The sequence below is a fragment of the Simochromis diagramma genome, unplaced genomic scaffold, assembly GCF_900408965.1.
Source record: "Simochromis diagramma unplaced genomic scaffold, fSimDia1.1 OVJJ01000343.1, whole genome shotgun sequence".
NCBI classification, from domain to species: Eukaryota; Metazoa; Chordata; class Actinopteri; order Cichliformes; family Cichlidae; genus Simochromis; species Simochromis diagramma.
Genome location: NW_024386831.1, coordinates 356,917 through 373,747, shown reverse-complemented (window position 1 = coordinate 373,747; position 16,831 = coordinate 356,917). Strand labels below are relative to the sequence as shown.

Sequence of the window (16,831 nt, the reverse complement as noted above, 5' to 3'; positions counted from 1 at the left end):
TAACAACAGCAGTCTATGGAGTCATTATTTTATTAGTAAGTAGACAAAATATATAAATGGAAGCAGGTGTGTAGATATCCTCTACCCAGCTTATTATATACATCAAGTGCAAAATAAATCAAACAATGTGATCCACCTACATTTACTATACTGACGGTACATGTTTAGGAGAGCTGGTCTAGTGCTATTGCTTCAAGGTTGTTGTTGAAGATAACTTTACCGTTGGACTCTACACTACAGTCTGGGTGCCGAAGCATCTCCAGGACACCAGCTCTGAGCTCAGGTGAAGCTGTGTTACTGAAATCCAGCACCTCAGTGAGAAAATCAAGAAGCAGCTCTCCCTTCTCATCCCCTTCAGTGAAACACTCGGTGATATCCATCTGAGATGGCAGCTCATAGCTCTGGTAACGCACTCCCTTGGAGTCCAGGAAGCTTTTGATGTCTCCAGTGGTCACACACTGACTTATGTCGGGTTGACACAGCTGTGCTCTGTAGGTCCGCCACAGCTTCCCCCAACCACTCTTGCCTGGAACAGATGAAAAAGAGGCTATATTACAACAATGACAATTTGACAAGCAGGTGTTTAGCACGGTCACCATCCTAATTTTGGTCTAGAATTGGCCAGAAACTGAATCATACTTGACTGAATAAGTATAAATAAATAATGACTTGCTGGTGGTACAATGCGGGGAGAATTCATCCTCATATGCATCAGAGCAATTTTTTTCACCATGGAGATGCTTACATGGATCACGTTGCTACATCGCAGCTCAGGTATTTAATAAATTCAGAGGAAAGACTCAGAGGGAAGTAGGAAATAAGACAAAGCTTTAGCTCCTTCAGGATTACACTCAGAGCCTTGTTTATTTTCCCTGTTTAAGGTTTTTGTCTTGAAGTTAAAAGTTGCATTTTTATGCATCTACACATTCACGGATTCACATACCAGGAGCAAAGCAGATGACACGAACCTCAGCATACACTGAAGATGTCGAGGAGATCGGTGTGTGCTAGCAAACTGTCTCTTTTGTTGTCTGCAATATTTATGGACTCATTAGTGCTGACATGGGGAAAAAGGTCAGACTAATATCAAGGCATATTTTTTTTAAATGAAGGACTGGCTGTGAAGAATCTCATTTGGGTTGAGACTGGTTTTGGGCAGCATGGCAGCATGAGATGTCTGAGAGCAGGTGTCTTAGTAAATTGAGTTTTGGCCACTCTTGGTTTTCGCAGCAATAAATTTGAACATTTTTACTGAATTAAGTGAAAATAAATAAGTTAAAACAGCAGTATAACTGCTGCTCTATATTCTGAAGTGATGTGCGTGTACTATATATCAACTGAATGCTGGAAAAGGTTTGGTTGTTTCTGTAAGATGCTGTTTTAAGCCTTTCATCTCCAAATGTATTGCATGTATAAGCAGTATGTTCGTTAGCTATTTGCACCATAATTAAATCGCCCACATGAGAGAAAGAAAATATCCACTTACCAGACACTAGAATTATGAGAAGCTTCCCATTTTTACCAAGAAGACCCTGGAAAAATCTGACAGTTGCTTCGGGATCCTTCACGTAGTATAGCATCTGTCGATTTCACCACAGATAATGAGCTACTAACTGCATTCACAGAATGCCTAATTATAACGCTGTGCCAGGCAGTTGTTCTAATTGGATTTACTGCTGCCATTTGCCAGAAATGAATGTAACCCAGCTGTGTAAAAAACACAGGGTATGCTCATCGACACCGACCTGTATCATGTGAATGAAGTCCACCTTCTTGGTGGCCTTTTCGGCTTTCCAGTGCTCCTCAAACTCAGAGGCAGTCATCGTGTTCCAGTTGAACGTGATGTAATCTAAATCTGGTTTCTGTGACACTAAAACTGCAGACAGATAATTACTTAGTTATTTATTACAAGTTAACACCGAAATAAAGCTGGCATGAAATTTTACAGCTTAGAGTGGCTGATTTTTTTTCAGGCCACAACGGAGCTGACACTTGTCACAATGATAAGAGCATTTCTGTAATTTGCACCCCCCCCCCCCCTCTAAAAACAACGCACTTGTTTTGCATCACACTTCATTAAAAACAATGGAGACCACTTGGCACAACTACACAGAGACCTTTGAGAATGATCACAACACATTGAAATTAAAATGTTACAGTGTGTTTGAAACTCTTTGCTGTTCGTGCATCCACCACTGACTTCCAGCATAACAGGGATTCAACTTATCGTAAGTTCATGGATTCATTTACATGAGCTAATTGCATCTGCAGTCGTAGGCTGGTAGGTCTTTTGTGGGTGGAATGCTGCTTCTCCAACAGAAAATTGGAGGTTCATTTACTCTATCAATATGTCTCGGAGCAAAGTTTAAATGTCATACATTTTACTTTATTTCTCTATGTCGACATTACAATCCCCTTAGAATGAACCTTTCAATCATTCAAAGAGGTTTTTTTCTTACATATCATATTGCTATTTCTTACACACCCAGTCATCTGAGGGGTAAAGGCCATGAAGTACACCTCCAGGAGAATAGTCCTAATTGTTTCAAAACCAATTACCAATCACACTTTCACCAAATTCAGAGAGAATAAAAAAGTCTGGAAATCCTCTGCAAAGCAGATCACGTGGCAAAATTAGACCATCCATCCTATAACATGATAAGATCGCCCATCCCTTCTTGTAGAGGCTTACACTTCATGTTGCATCATTTGTAAAAACGCAGCATCTGTCTGCTATCTTGGGGAAACTTAAACACCTTTTGTTTTCTTTGAACTGCAGTTCTAAGGTGACAATTATGATCAGTTCCACAAATAACAAAAGGTTTCAACATGCTTTAAAACATTTTTAAACAGCAAAGGTGTCTCTCATTAGATAGTAAGTTGAACAATGGAAAGAACCAGCAACAAAAATCAACAATGAGGAACGGGGGGAGTCCCTGCTTTATGCATTATTTTTAATCAGATATCGTGTCTATAGGAGTTTTGGGTGAGTAATTGGTTGTAGCTTTAATGTATGCAAGGATCCTGGTCAGACAGCAGCAGACTTGAAACTCGTAACGATTCAGTGTTTTACTCAAAGATGCTTTAGTCGGGTCCATTCTTACAGACATTAAGGCTAAACTCTACAACGCCACTGGTGGTTAAAGGACTATTTCCTGCTAATATATGAACCGGTGAATTCTTAAGATGCTGTTTTTCACCAATAAAAATATAATAATATCCTGTTTTGCTTGTAAATAAATACTGAACCCCATTTTGGACAGCTGAGAATACAATGATTCATTTTGTGTTGTGTGAGAGAAGTGTGTGCCTGTAAAGACTGTACCTTTGTAGTTATATAGCTGCTGGCGGCTAGGCTCCACCACCTCGTTATCCACCGTCACCCCTGGGTGCTTCTTATGGAGCTCAGAGAGCATCTCTAGGTCAATCTCACCTAAAGGCACAGGCACACTTTTTATTTGGAAGACAAAGTCGCAAACACACATTTGACCCACTTTCCCACAGTTCCCGAACTGCTAAAAATAATTGAAAATAAAATTTCCACTTTTAGCCAAACAGATCAACATCAGTTGAAATGGTGCAGGAAGCATCTAACAGCATGTTTCAGTTTTGCAGAAAATCATACATTTTCTGTTGCAGTAATTACAGAAGTGAAAAAAAAATGTAATTCAACACCATGAGAGATAGTTATCACAGCGATACCTTTTCAGTATCACGTAACCAGGGATTTGGCTCTAATTCTAACTGAAGGTGACAGGTTGCCATGTACAAAGGAGCTCATGTGGACACGTGTTAAATCTTTTAGATTGAATAATATCTTTCAGGGGAGTTTCCAGTCATTCTAATGTATTTTGCAGCCGAAAAGAGAATCCGTAATGCTCCAATATGATTCTGACATGACAGCTCAGTAAATTAAAAGGATTGGCGGAGACATAACCAAAGGGTAACAGCTCTCTGGGGGCATGTACTGGGTTTGCTCAGGAAAAATATTAACCTTGCTGTATCACGGGCACTGAAAACAATGTGCAGTAAAGTTATAGAACAGCGAGGTCATGCTATCTGGCCTGGGTTGAAGATTAATCTCACAAACTGGACAGATGTCTACCAACTGCTGGCAGTGATAATAAGGGCAAAGTTTTGTTGTTTTTTTCCTGTTGCAACCATAAATGAAAAAACTGCAGCAACAGCAGTAACAGACGGCTTACGCAATGTCTTGTCACTTTCGATGCTGCGCAGGTCGCGCTGCTTTTTAACGCGTCGCATTTAGACCAGTGGTAACAGAATTTTCTTACCAGCTCCACTTCCAACTCCAATGACATTCAGATGTGACTTTCCATCTCCAATGCTGAGGAGAGAGCAAATAAAACACTTCAGAAAGGTTCACATCCTCCAACCTGTGACATGTGGGTCACATTTTTGGGCTTGTAACTGTCAGTTCTCCCTGACACTTGGGCATGTGAGATGTTCTGAAGTAGCGACTGAAGAATCTACAGATACCCAGGCTTTGATTATTGCTGTGGCATGTTCTGTCACTCACTGTATGATTTTTAATAACACCTTTTTAATTTACTCATGAGTCACATCTTTCCAGATTCCTCTCTGATCTGCTTTTTAGACCTGCACAGAAGAGGAGAGGGTCTGTTTTTCTGCTGCATGTCAATTGCCTCCTACATCAACAGAAAATAACACAGGAAGAGATGGAATTTCCACAGCAATCAGTCATTGTCTTTTACAATCATGCACATATTGTTTGGCTGGTTAATCTAGCATGTACACTTGTGTAGGCAGTTATTTGAGTCTGTGAGTGAAACGGTACTTACATATTCCGCTTTGGGCTGTAGTGCAGTCCTAATCACTCAGCAATTCTGACTGCTTTCAGCAGTATTAAGCAGAGCACATGTTGACTGATTGACACAGCTTAGTCACTAAATGGTCTGTGTGCTCCAGATCTTCCTTTTCACACTGTATTTTGTCACCTCTCGACATATTCCAAATCGGTCTGACGGTATGAGTGGCTGATGCTTATCATCGCAAGTGGCCCAACATTAAAACTAACCACGGGTGAAATGAATAATATTGATCATCTCGTTAAACTGTAATTATCTAGGGTCCAGGCATTTATGTGTATGTTTTTTAAACCTATATCACTGATCTAAACATTGCTCAACTGGTCAGGAATGCCATACAGAACATGACAGACACCCTAAAGTGGTTGCCCAGCTTTCAAACTCCCTATTTGCATAATCCATAAGGTGCAACAGAAGAATCCAGTCCAAGAAGGCTCCACAGATTAGCTGTAATTGCTAATTAATTGTAATTGAGCGCAATTGCTCATAGGTCAATCATAGAGATCCATGCACAGAGATGTGTGTAGAGAGGTGTCTTTGACACACGGGGTACTTCAACAATATTGTAGTTCGATGGTTTTAATGTTGTGGCTCATTCTTAATGATATTTGAAAGGTTTCAAAATGACTTCATAGACTTTGAATAGTTAAGTAAAATAAGAAACGACACACAACAAAATATATACTTTATAATGCCAGATTGTATTTTTTTTTCAATTGACTCACGTCTAATAAGATTACAATAAATGGTTGCCACCCAATTCCCACTTACTTTTAACCCCGACTAATGTTGACACTACCATGCATCTAGTCTAAGGAGCTTGGAAAGAAAGCAATTTTCTTCAAAAGAAACTTAAAGAAGTCCAGACTACCGTGGCTTAGATGAAGTCTACCATGACCTAGATGACTGAGAACCTACACAGACATATGAAGTGTTAAAGTTAATTGGCTGTTCTTAAGGGTTTTCCATTCATCGGTCCATTTTCTTTCACTTATCCAATTTGGGATTGCAGTTTTGGACTAAATCCAGATCACCCAGAGAGCACCCATGAGGATACAGGAAGAATATACACAATCTACACAACCGGCTGGTGGATTTGAACCCAGGACTTTCTTGCTGTCAGGAGGCAAGGCAAGGCAATGATGATGCTAACCACCACAACACCAGACATGAGTTAATTTTTTATTCAATTATTTTACCCAATCTGCCCTAATCTACATCTCAAATTACCATATTAAAAGGAGCTGAGGTTAAAGGTTATTAACGCCTCCTGACTTATGGTACTCTAGTTTATCAGCTTCATTTTTAAATCATATGTTTAATACAGTTAAACCTTACTGTATCAGGTTTTTAAGGCTTGCACCAAAGTTTCAGAGTTTTGACAGTAAATGATTGCTTAGCTTTAAATACTGCTTTGATTCTCAGACTCAGCTGTAGTATAATGCATGCCATGTTGAATGGTATGGCCGTGCAGAGTTGCTCAAAGCTGTGTGTGGTAGATTACCTGGCCAGTATATCTGGCAGTTTATTGTGGATGAAGTCACGCATACACTGGTGTTCAGACGAGCGCTCCAAAAAAAGCTGGAAGGATTTCTGGTATCGGTCATCATCATTAACCAAACTCTTGAGGGAAGATGCCATGGCTCACAATCTGCCAAAAAAAAAAAAAAAAAAAAAGTATTATTTCAAGTGAGCATTAACATGCTTGCTGTCATATAAAAACAATGACCTGCCACGACGTGTTACTCAAACACTGTTAACAATGACACATCTGGATCATTTTTGCTTTTTATCCCTGAAAAATACGTTTTCTTACATTGAACTTCACCTAAGTCAACATCTCCAAAAGCTTTCCTGTATTTATTCTTCACTTCAGCTCCCATTGTACTTATCTATAGGAATACTAAAGCTGAGCATGCATCCATGACTACCAGATCTTAGCAGTCATTACAGAGCAGCCTGTGTATTTAGAGAAATGGCTTAAAAGTGAGAGCACAGATTCTGAGCCACTGCTCTCCGACGGATATGTTTCTTTTATTTTCCCAACACATCCCACTTTCCAGCAGTGAGAGCTACTTGATGTTGGGTGCCCACTATTGGCTTGTGATCACACACTTATGTAAATCTGAAACCAATGACCAATCCAGGAACTAAGACAAAGAAAAGAAAAACCTAAATATATGACAAGCCACCTACTATAAATGTGAATTTTCTAATTTATACATTTTTTGAGAGACCGTCCTAAAAATACCAGACCATGACATGTTTCTAGTACTTACCCATATGGAAAAGATATATAAAAACTTTATAAGATTTATATATGTCTTGTATGAAACTTGTATGAAAAGCATACAAGAGTGAAAACACATATAAGATCCCTTGAAAAATTATATAATGAAACTTGTATGTTTTGTATGTTTTCATATATAAATATATGAAAGTAATGAGAAAGTGGCCACTTTCATGAGTAAATCATGTAAGTCTTATATGATTTATATATGATTTACTCATGAAAGTGGCCACTTTCATGAGTAAATCATATATGTTTTTACTATTTCTTTTCCATATGGGTAGGTTTAGCAATAACATTTGAAATCATAAATCACTTTCATATGTCCATTTATCTACTTTCTTAAATGCAGCAGATGCTGACATTTACACTGAGCTCAGCTAACATAGCAATAGTTAATCCAGTCTACCTACACTGTTTGATCAATAACTGGTCAAGGGTCTTTAATCAACCCTGAAACAACACAAGTATTGAAACAGACAGCCAACAATAGCCGAAATCATGTTTTAACAACAGTCTGTTGTCAACTTACATGTAACTGAATCAATGTTGAACACTGCTGTTGAGTCCTACTCCCTTTTGCACCACTGATCAATATTAGAACAGCAGTAACATCACTACCAAAGGTCCACAGGACCACAGTGGTATTTCAGCTAATATTTAATACAGCACACTACAAGGAATACTTCAAAATATTAGCACAATTATAACATTTATCCTGGCTATAGATAAAGGATTAATATATTTAACCGTACAATTTAACATTAGGCTCTAACATGCAAATAACAGACAACTTCACATCAGTTAAAGCAGTTTATTTACTTTATTATCATCAGGGTTGGTTTAAAATTTGGTTTGTCAATTTACTCCTACATTTTCATCCAGACTCCCTTCACACCGTCTTGACCGTAGCTGTGAACTGCCTGGGTAAAGCAGACTTCACACTGCCACATTGACCAACTGATGAGTTAGACCATCTGGAAAAGAAAACACCAAAGCAAAATATTTATAAAAAAATGAATAAAAATATGATAAAAATATGAAAGGAACACACTTTGTTCTGATTTGGGCTTAACTTTCTCCTAATTCACCCTAGCTAGCATTATTCTACCAGGTACAGTAACAGGCTGACTTCAGTATCTGGTCAGTGTGACGGTCACAAATCTTTGTCACAGTAACAATGAACATAACACATAACTGGTAAAAAATACATTTTACACAAATATTAGACAAATAACTGAATGCTTACCTGATGCACTTACAGGAGACATCTCTGGGGTTCTCAAATGTTGTCTACCACAGGATCAGCAACATTAATCGCTGACTTTTCAACATAATAATGTGGCAGAGGTGAAACCATCTTTAATTTCCGACCAACTATAAATTATTGACTTTTCAGCCTCACTGGTCAACTACAAAACCCCCTATGAATCAGTCTTATTCCAGTGTCGACACACTGTTTGGCTTCACTGATATCTTAATGCTGATCCAACATTAAATTAACATTCAGATTTGACTCTCGACCACAGCCACGTTTCAGATGAAAAGTCAGTATTTCTTCAGTGTCTTCTTGCTCTTCATTAATAGCTACCAAATATTCAATGACTGATCCGCAAATCCAGATAAATGTGGGCTGGGATTACCTCTGCGTCACCTGAGGCATGTTCAAACGTGCACCTGTTGCCAATGACAAGTTTCCAAAGCATATTACTAAGTTCCAGGAATAACCAGGAAACCTTCCTTTTCATGGGTGAATTAATAAAACAACGTTCACAATATAACGCTTGGCCATCGGTTTCAAATTAAACCACGTAAACGGGTGATGTTAGAAGGACAGTCTGATCAGCAGCCAAGAGTGGCCACCGAGTATCGGGCGGGGAAGTGAGTAACTGTGTCGTGGAAATAGACAAAGTGCAGACCATAAGAAAGTGCAAGAGAAGTGAGGACGGGTACATCATCGGCGGCTTTTGGCTGTCGGCGTCTTTGCGGCGGAAACACAACTACGCCACACAAACACGGGAGTCTGCTGCGTCCATCGACGCGTAGGCAGCTGCTAAAACAATTGAAAGCCAGCTGTTGCTCGCTGAACATGTGTCGCAGAGCCAGCTTTGCCATATTTGTTTATGATTTGTTAAACAGCAGGAAGATTGAGCTAAAACACGGCAGTTTTCACTTACATGTGCAGAACTGCTGTCCGGATGTCTGCCCGGCTGGAATAAACCCTCCCACCGGCGTCTCCGCTTGGCTTTATGCAGAGCGAAGTGCAAAGGACACAGGGCGACAGTGCTGTTTGTCAGATTACGTTATAAAAGAAATACCGTATCGTTATTTTACATTCAAGAAAAAATAGTGTTTAATGTGTTTGGTATGAAACTTGGACACTAAAATGCTTTTTTTTTTTTTTTAAACCACAAGAGAAATTTTTTACATTTATTCTAATTTCATGACAGTTGTATAACCATGCACTTCCGTGTCAATAATTGTGTTTTTTTTAAACAAATATTTTAGTAAGTTTTGTCTGAGTTGTTATGTAGGACATGATGTAAAAGTCTCTTTAAAGGGGGTTCCGTTTAGCATGAAAATGAGGATATATCATTTAATTTGAAGGAAAGGGAATTAAGTAAATGTCAAGTCTTGTTTGTGATTAAGAACTGCCAGACACCGGAATCAGGACTTGAACTCAAATTAGACTGTTGTTATGCCACAGATCCCTTTTAATGTGCTTTAAAAGGGCGTACAGGGGAGGAGGGGAGTGCTGCTGGTCTTAGTGGTCTATAGCTAATAAATATAGGTCCGGTGGTCAGACATACAACTAGAACAATATTCATTTCATTGCAAGGACTCACATTTGTTTTTTTGTGTTTTTGATTTTTTTTTTTGGGGGGGGGGGGCATCAGCATGTTATGCAATGAAAAACAAATGTCTGGAATCGCACTATCTAGGCAATTAATAACAACTGCATAACTGAATGAGCTAAAGTGAGCTGAACAAGATCATTCTTTGGTCAGTGTGACCCCTTGTCTGAGAAGGTGTAGTGAGGGGTTAAAGCGGTTCGGAACAATCAGAACAGTTTTCTGGGATAGGGATAAGCAGAAGAGACTGGATGAATGGGCTGGTTTTGTGTTACATGAATAGGTTGGATGAAACATCAGGCTGTTTAGTGTGGGTTATACTGATTAGTTAAAAGTTTACAGTGATGCCTTGTGGTTTGCTGGTTACATCTAGAGTACTGTTACTAGGTTACATTAATTTATCTTTAAGGTGATGGTGCTCTTTAGATTCACTCACTGAATTCTACCTTTTGTACAAGCTGGGGTTTGGAAATCAGCCATATATCATTTTCCCCACATGTATAATCTCACTTGAACTCCTGGTCATGATACTCACACTATAGCTGGGAAAGAATATACTTTGAAATGAAACTGATGAAAAATATTTGGCCTTGGACAGATTTATAGTTATGCAGATACTGATGAAGCTGATTGGGAATATGCTCAAGTACAGATTGATATGACAAAGAAGAACATGCTTTTGCGGTGTAGTTTATTGCACATTGTGTTGCAGAAAATCTACAATTTATCAGAGTAATTTGACTCTGTTGGATGATTCGATCAGTCTGATTATTTCTTATTAAAGTTTTTGTGAAATGTAAAAAAATAAAATAAAAATTAAAAAAATGGTGGAACAGTCTTTCCCAGCAGATTCTGTTGCTAGGATCCTCCCAACCCATCCCAACATGAAAGCAGCACTTCACCTGCCACATAGTCTTTGGAAAAATCTTTATTTTAGGCCTTAAAAAGCACCTGTAAACTGTAGCTCTGTCACAAGACAACAAAAATGCCTTTTCATCTCTGGCTTCAAATGAAGAGTGTTTAAATAGGAAAACAAGACAAATGAGTTAAACAAGGCTAAGATCAACAACTTGTCAAGAAAGATAGAAGCACTGACTTGATTTCTAATAAAAGAAAATCCTTTTATTAGAAAATAATAAAGAAGCCCTTCTTTATTGTGTCAGTTGAGTCACTTACATCATTGTGTCACTTACACAACACAAGGATAGGCGTTGTGTAAGCGAGCGTTGTGTAAGTGCACTCGCTAACACAGCTAATATCCTCGGTTCTTTTATCGTCTTGTATTAGTTGTGATCAATTAGTAGAAGTTTAAAAGGCTTGTTTATGAATTCAGGTTGGATAATTGGCACATCTTCAGCACAAGTGTAATAACTGTGCATGAGATTAGAAGCGTGTTTATTGTCAGTTTGTTGATTTTTCTTTCTGTGCTGCTGCAGTAGTGAGATGAATGAGATCTAGGATAGAAAGTGCGACATTTATGACGTAATCGTTTCATTTTAGCAGTGATATTTTACAACCTTGGCTCCTCAGAGAGCATCGTGCCTTCACCTACCGACACACATAGCCTAATCACTTTGTTGGTTTGTGTGTCTCAGTTTGCAAATGTACCAAGAAATCATTGCATTTCACTGGGTTTACTTGACATCATTTACCTCTAAACACTGACTGAGGTGAATTTAAATCAGTACTTCATAATTTTTCCAGTTCATCATAAAAGAAAGTCTTGCATCCTTTTTTTTTTTTTTTTTTTAAAACATTGTGGAAGATTAAAATTTCATCTTGAACTAAATAATGCTGTCAGACGAAAATGAAAAGCACTGACCTTATAACAACAATTTGTCCTTATTTCAGAGACTCCATGTGGAAACCAGGATTTTTATTAATTACATAAGCTTGCACCAGCTCATCTTTTTGACCTCACAGTTCTCCGTGTTCCAACTTTGCACCCTCTAAGATCTCAGTGTGCTGGCTCATGTAATCACCAAAAATGGAAGTCAGAAGATTAGCGGGTGGACTGGCATGAAGTCCTTCTCTTCTCCTTCTTGATTAATTAGATACCCAGCCTGCCTAACAGTCAAATTCAGCACCAAATATTTATTAGTCTGTCTCACTTTCTCTGTCCTTCTATCCCTAGAAGGCCCAGCAAGACACACACTATTGTGCATTTTGTGCTCTGTGATAAAAGCTTCCTTCAGCTGCTCCCTTGCAACAAGGGGGTTACCACAGCAGGTAGCTCCACATTTTTGATCTGGCAGGGTTTTACGCTGAAAGCTGGATGCCCTTCCAACCCCAAAGGGAATTTGTTTCTCTGGCAGGACTCAACCTTTCACTCGCCAAGTGAACGTGTTAACCACCACACTATCGGAAGCATGCGATGCCAGGTCATAGTTAAAAAGAGTGTCAGCCGCTCATCTCTTCAATCTAGCTTTTAATGGTCCTTTGAGCTAAATAGCAATGTCAGTAATAACATGTTCGCAATGACAACACTGACATTTTTGTGTTCACCATTTCACTTGAATGTGTTACCGTGCAAGGATTTATATATTGGCTCTAAAAAGAAGAAATCTTTAGTTTGCCATTCACTTAGTTATAAGTACTGGATAAAATGCACTTTTGAGTTAGGGGAATGTAGAGAAACTTTTTACTTGGTTGTTCACTGAATCATTTGCTTTGACATTAAACACCACACTACAACATAGGGGTACACTTTAATACCCCTATTATTAAATAATAATAATAATAATAATAATAAATGGTTAATCAATTGTCAATTTACCTTCAGTTAATAATTATTTGGGAGGCACAACAGCTGAGATCCAGCCTAACACTGACCCTGCGTTGGATATGTGGAAGAAAACAGATAGATGGCTGGATGTTTACTAATTAATAAACTGTTGGTTTATTACACAGTTGCAACTTTACAATGAGCATCCAGATAATGTTCATAGGTGATGTTGATACCTCTTGTTCTAAAGCATAGTGTAGCAGGTAGATGGACACGGAGTGGTACATCTTCATGGGTTAAGTGAAAACATTAACTTTCTGCTGCCACTACATTAAAGCATGGTTGAAAACACACTCGAGACAAATCTATACAATGTAAGTGATTAATTGTTAGTTTCAGTGAAACAGCTGAATCAGGCAGTAGTAGTTTTGGACTAGCTCCAACATCCTCAACCCCTAAACTTACAAACTAAATAACTTAGTGAAGTCAAAGATAGCTGCCCTTGTATTAAGTCTTCAAGAAATGTCATAATTTATCAGCTTCAGCAGCACTGGTGATTAAAACTGACTGTAGAGGAGTCTCATGCAATTAAATCCTGATCCTGATATAAACCTTGATGGGATTATCCTAAAGGCATGGAGAATACTGGTGGTCAAGAGACCTGTAATGAACACGATCTGAATGCAACTGGCTTCTTGTTTCAATGTCTGCTGGCCGACGATTCCTAATACATTCATAAAATCCTAAAAAGACTTTTTTTCTCCCTGGAAAAAACATTAACAGACTTATTTTAGAGAGGCTGAACATATCAGAAACTAGATATCTCTAAGAACTGCTTCACTCCTCTGGGCTGCAGATTCACACATAATACATTAGTAATAAATGATAATAAGCATTATAATGGTCATTATTTTAAAGCATTAAGCACTGATGATGCTAAACATTCATTAAGCTCTGCTCTGCCCTGACAAACTGCAGGATACAGCATTTTATTAGAATCAGCCAGCTTTCATATGATAGATAAATAAAATTAATTAAACTAGCCATTTTCATTCCGCTCACAAGCATCCACTGAAATGTGCAAATATGTCTTGAAAGCTACTAAAATGAGATGAATAGAACATGACAAGATTGGCCCACATCTTTGCCACAGATCAGATGGCCGTGACACAAGCATTTGAATTCAACCTTCTCTTAAACAAAAGTGACAGTCTTAAATAAATGAATTAGATGAGACAAAAGATTTAAACACTGTTTCCTTCGCAACCTGCGTGCATCCTGCGGGACTATCAGACTGGGAATCTGACTGGAGGGCAAGATGAATCTTATCAGCAGCTTATATATTCTAGGCTTTGCCTCTGAGCCTGTATCAGTAATTAGAATTTATCAGGACTCGATAGTCAAGGAGCCGATGGAGATCACAGGAGAACAAAAGCATCCCTGAAAAAAATATTTAAAAAGGTGCACCAAAGAGGAAAGAAAGCAGTGCATTGATTTCACATGGTTTCACAATTTATTTGCATTTTTGTCCAGCTCTCCATGTACACACAATAAAAACACAAGCAGCATGATGCTGTAAACAATGGGTGAACATACTTTTAGTGTTTTGGGACATAACCAGAGAGATGTCTCATCAAATCAGGCTGTTTTTTTCTTTTAAATACAGTAAATAATTAGTATGTCATGTTTTCAGAAAGGGGTTTCACTTTACTTTTATTCGTTATCCTTGTCATCATTTTCCACATGTTCCTTTGTGTCACTTTATCGGCCAAATATTAGAAACACTGTCTAAATTAAACGATTCTGAAATGTTCGGTAAATTGTAAAACAGAATCTTTGCAAAGGCCACTTGGAGAACGTTCTGCCAAAATGGATCTAGCATGCCTACGTACAATCAGCTGTTGGAATACAGTCACGTAACAACCGTATTTGCACAACCGTTAAGATTAAAGAGTTCCCGATAAAATACATTCAGGAGGAGTAGTCTTGGCAGAACGAGAAACAGCATAAACTCTGATCAGAGCCAAAATTAGCCAATACCAGGAACTTCATTCTCCACTGGGCTGTGTGAATATTGCACAAAAGGAAGGTGAAATGTCTCGAATCTACCAAGATGCTATGAGTGGAAATATATATTTTTAAAAAAAGACAGGGCTAGAAAATAAGACTAGAATAAGAAAATAAATAAGAAGCTGCCGGATTATTAAATTATGTGCTCATAAATATTTGGTATTTGCTATCTTTTATGTCTTCAGCCCTGTACTCATGGTACAAAAACAACAACAACAACAAAAAAAGACCTTGTATTTGGATGTAAAATAAAGCACTAAAATATGACAATTTTTAAATAAATAAAGCGCATCTGCTCTGTTAAAGCACTGTGTGTAATCCAGTGGATAACTCGTCCTCTCTGTGCTCCGGTATGTTTTGATGCTTAGTCCTTTCTTGCTTTGCATTTAGTGAAAAAGTGCTTAACACATTTATTAGACCACAACCCATAGAAAGGTTCATACCACAACTGGCTTAATTACACAGTAACGGTAATTACCAGAATAATATTTTATGTTTCTGTAACAGTTAAATCGACCTGTATGCGCAAACTTGTTATATGCTGACAAATAATTATCATTGATATCCACGAATTTTCACATTTAGTTAAAAAAAAAAAAACAATAAAAAAGACCCCAAACTGCTCGTTATTTTTTGATAAAAATGTCAAATTACAGTTATTTCCTTGTGTTCCTGAACAGAGAAATTAGTTTTAGTGGTTGAATATTATGCTTCATTAATTTCTGATTTTTTAAATCTAAAAATATGAATTCTTTTTATATTTGCCTAATAAATACTTATTTATTCGTATTATTCTTTTAATGGCAGGTGGTCTAATAACCTTTAAGCACTGCATATGAGGTATGGTCTTTATCATACTGGTATTACATACTGTAATTTGCATTATGTGCGATACTACACTCATCACCAAAATACTCGGACGTTTTTTGGTTTTGTACAAATTACTCCGCTCTGACTTACTTACTCATTTTTGTCCTCAGTGGTCGAGAATCCAGGGAGAATAAGGGAGGAGAAATTACTGCATCATTGTATCGTTAAACTCAAGGCAAGCCTGCATTTGGTTTTCACATATACACAACATATGGCATCATCAACAAAACACAATCTGACAGCAAAGACTTGCATTACAATTAAAACACTAGAAAAGTCATCGGAAAGGAAAACGGAATCAGCACTAACGTAGTGCATAGACCATCGTGTTTATTGTCGAAAATTCAAAAAAAGGCTGTTTAGTTTACTCAAAAGGCTTGAGACGTTTCCTTTCACAAAGATCCACCACTGATGAGACAAAGTCAAATACTCCCACCTCTGTGGGTCTTTGAATATCACGAGCGACTGCTGACGAGTCAACCAGGATGTCCCTCGGATACTTGACACACACAAAAAAGAAAACAAAAAAAACCCCTCCAAGAGCAACAGCTGTGCATTCATCTTCTTTCGCAGGTTTTAAATAGTGCTTCAACTGTGTGTTCATGTTGCAAGCATTAAAAAAAAGAAAAGAAACTAGAGGTCCATGTCTCATTTTTTCACTTTGATCAGCTCTGGTTCCTCTTCTTTGAGGAAGCGAGTGGCTCTAGCGAGATTTGTTACCCTTCAGCAGCAAATCATGTGTGATCGTTGCTATTCGCTGATCTATTTGAGACATTGCAAAAACCGAGCAAACAGTAAGTGACGGATGTGCTTCCTAACAATCTGAACACAGGCAGCAGGCTGTCTGATGCCGAGCGTGTCCTTGTGAGGTATAGCAGCCTGGTTACATATCCATGTCACCATCATAGGCCAGGGTCAAGGGCTTCTGCGGTGGGGGAGACGTCTTAGTGGTTTTGGATGGCTTACTGGAAAAAAAAAAAAAGGACAGACAAGAAAGAAAAGCTAAGAGTTCATGTGGCTTAGTAGCACAAGGCAGCCCAACTTGATTTCAGTCTTTACAAAGAATTCCATTATCTGATAACAACAACACAGCAGACAAAGTATAGAGTAGACTATAACTCATACTTGGCAGGGTTCTGTCCAAGGAAAGACACTTGCTTTCCTTCTTGATGTTCTC

General features: G+C 38.2%; 2 protein-coding genes across 5 annotated transcripts in view; both read right to left on the bottom strand.

Annotated features, from left to right (window-relative positions):
• Window positions 1–14: 14 nt before the first annotated feature.
• On the bottom strand, window positions 15–9,436 carry hnmt (histamine N-methyltransferase). Of its 3 annotated transcripts, XM_040027380.1 has the most exons (9): window positions 9,315–9,334; window positions 8,387–8,814; window positions 7,960–8,114; window positions 6,352–6,498; window positions 4,293–4,345; window positions 3,326–3,433; window positions 1,746–1,876; window positions 1,487–1,580; window positions 15–526 (listed from the first exon to the last, which is right to left on the bottom strand). In XM_040027380.1, the coding sequence occupies exons 4-9, from the start codon at window positions 6,486–6,488 to the stop codon at window positions 165–167; spliced, it is 885 nt and encodes a 294-aa protein (XP_039883314.1). In that variant the 5' UTR covers window positions 6,489–6,498; window positions 7,960–8,114; window positions 8,387–8,814; window positions 9,315–9,334; the 3' UTR covers window positions 15–164. The 3 variants fall into 3 exon arrangements, with proteins under 3 accessions (XP_039883314.1, XP_039883315.1, XP_039883313.1); XM_040027381.1 differs by lacking the exon at window positions 8,387–8,814 and having other exon boundaries at window positions 9,315–9,417; XM_040027379.1 differs by lacking the exons at window positions 7,960–8,114; window positions 8,387–8,814 and having other exon boundaries at window positions 9,315–9,436.
• A 6,787-nt stretch (window positions 9,437–16,223) lies between these two features.
• The window catches only part of thsd7ba (thrombospondin, type I, domain containing 7Ba), a 183,885-nt gene continuing 183,277 nt past the window's right edge, over window positions 16,224–16,831 (bottom strand). For both annotated transcript variants that reach the window (XM_040027377.1, XM_040027378.1), the window contains one exon: window positions 16,224–16,619. In XM_040027377.1, coding sequence (XP_039883311.1) covers window positions 16,538–16,619 — 82 coding nt within the window. In that variant the 3' untranslated portion in view covers window positions 16,224–16,537. The remainder of the gene's footprint in view (window positions 16,620–16,831) is intronic.

Bases quoted from the DNA above. Each gene is read 5' to 3' on its own strand.
- hnmt (XM_040027379.1), bottom strand. From the start codon at position 6,488: ATGGCATCTTCCCTCAAGAGTTTGGTTAATGATGATGACCGATACCAG. The intron at 3,434-4,292 runs GTAAGAAAATTC...CTGTGCCTTTAG, and splicing joins TGGAGTTGGAAGTGGAGCTG to GTGAGATTGACCTAGAGATG. The intron at 1,581-1,745 runs GTCGGTGTCGAT...TGAAATCGACAG, and splicing joins ACTTCATTCACATGATACAG to ATGCTATACTACGTGAAGGA.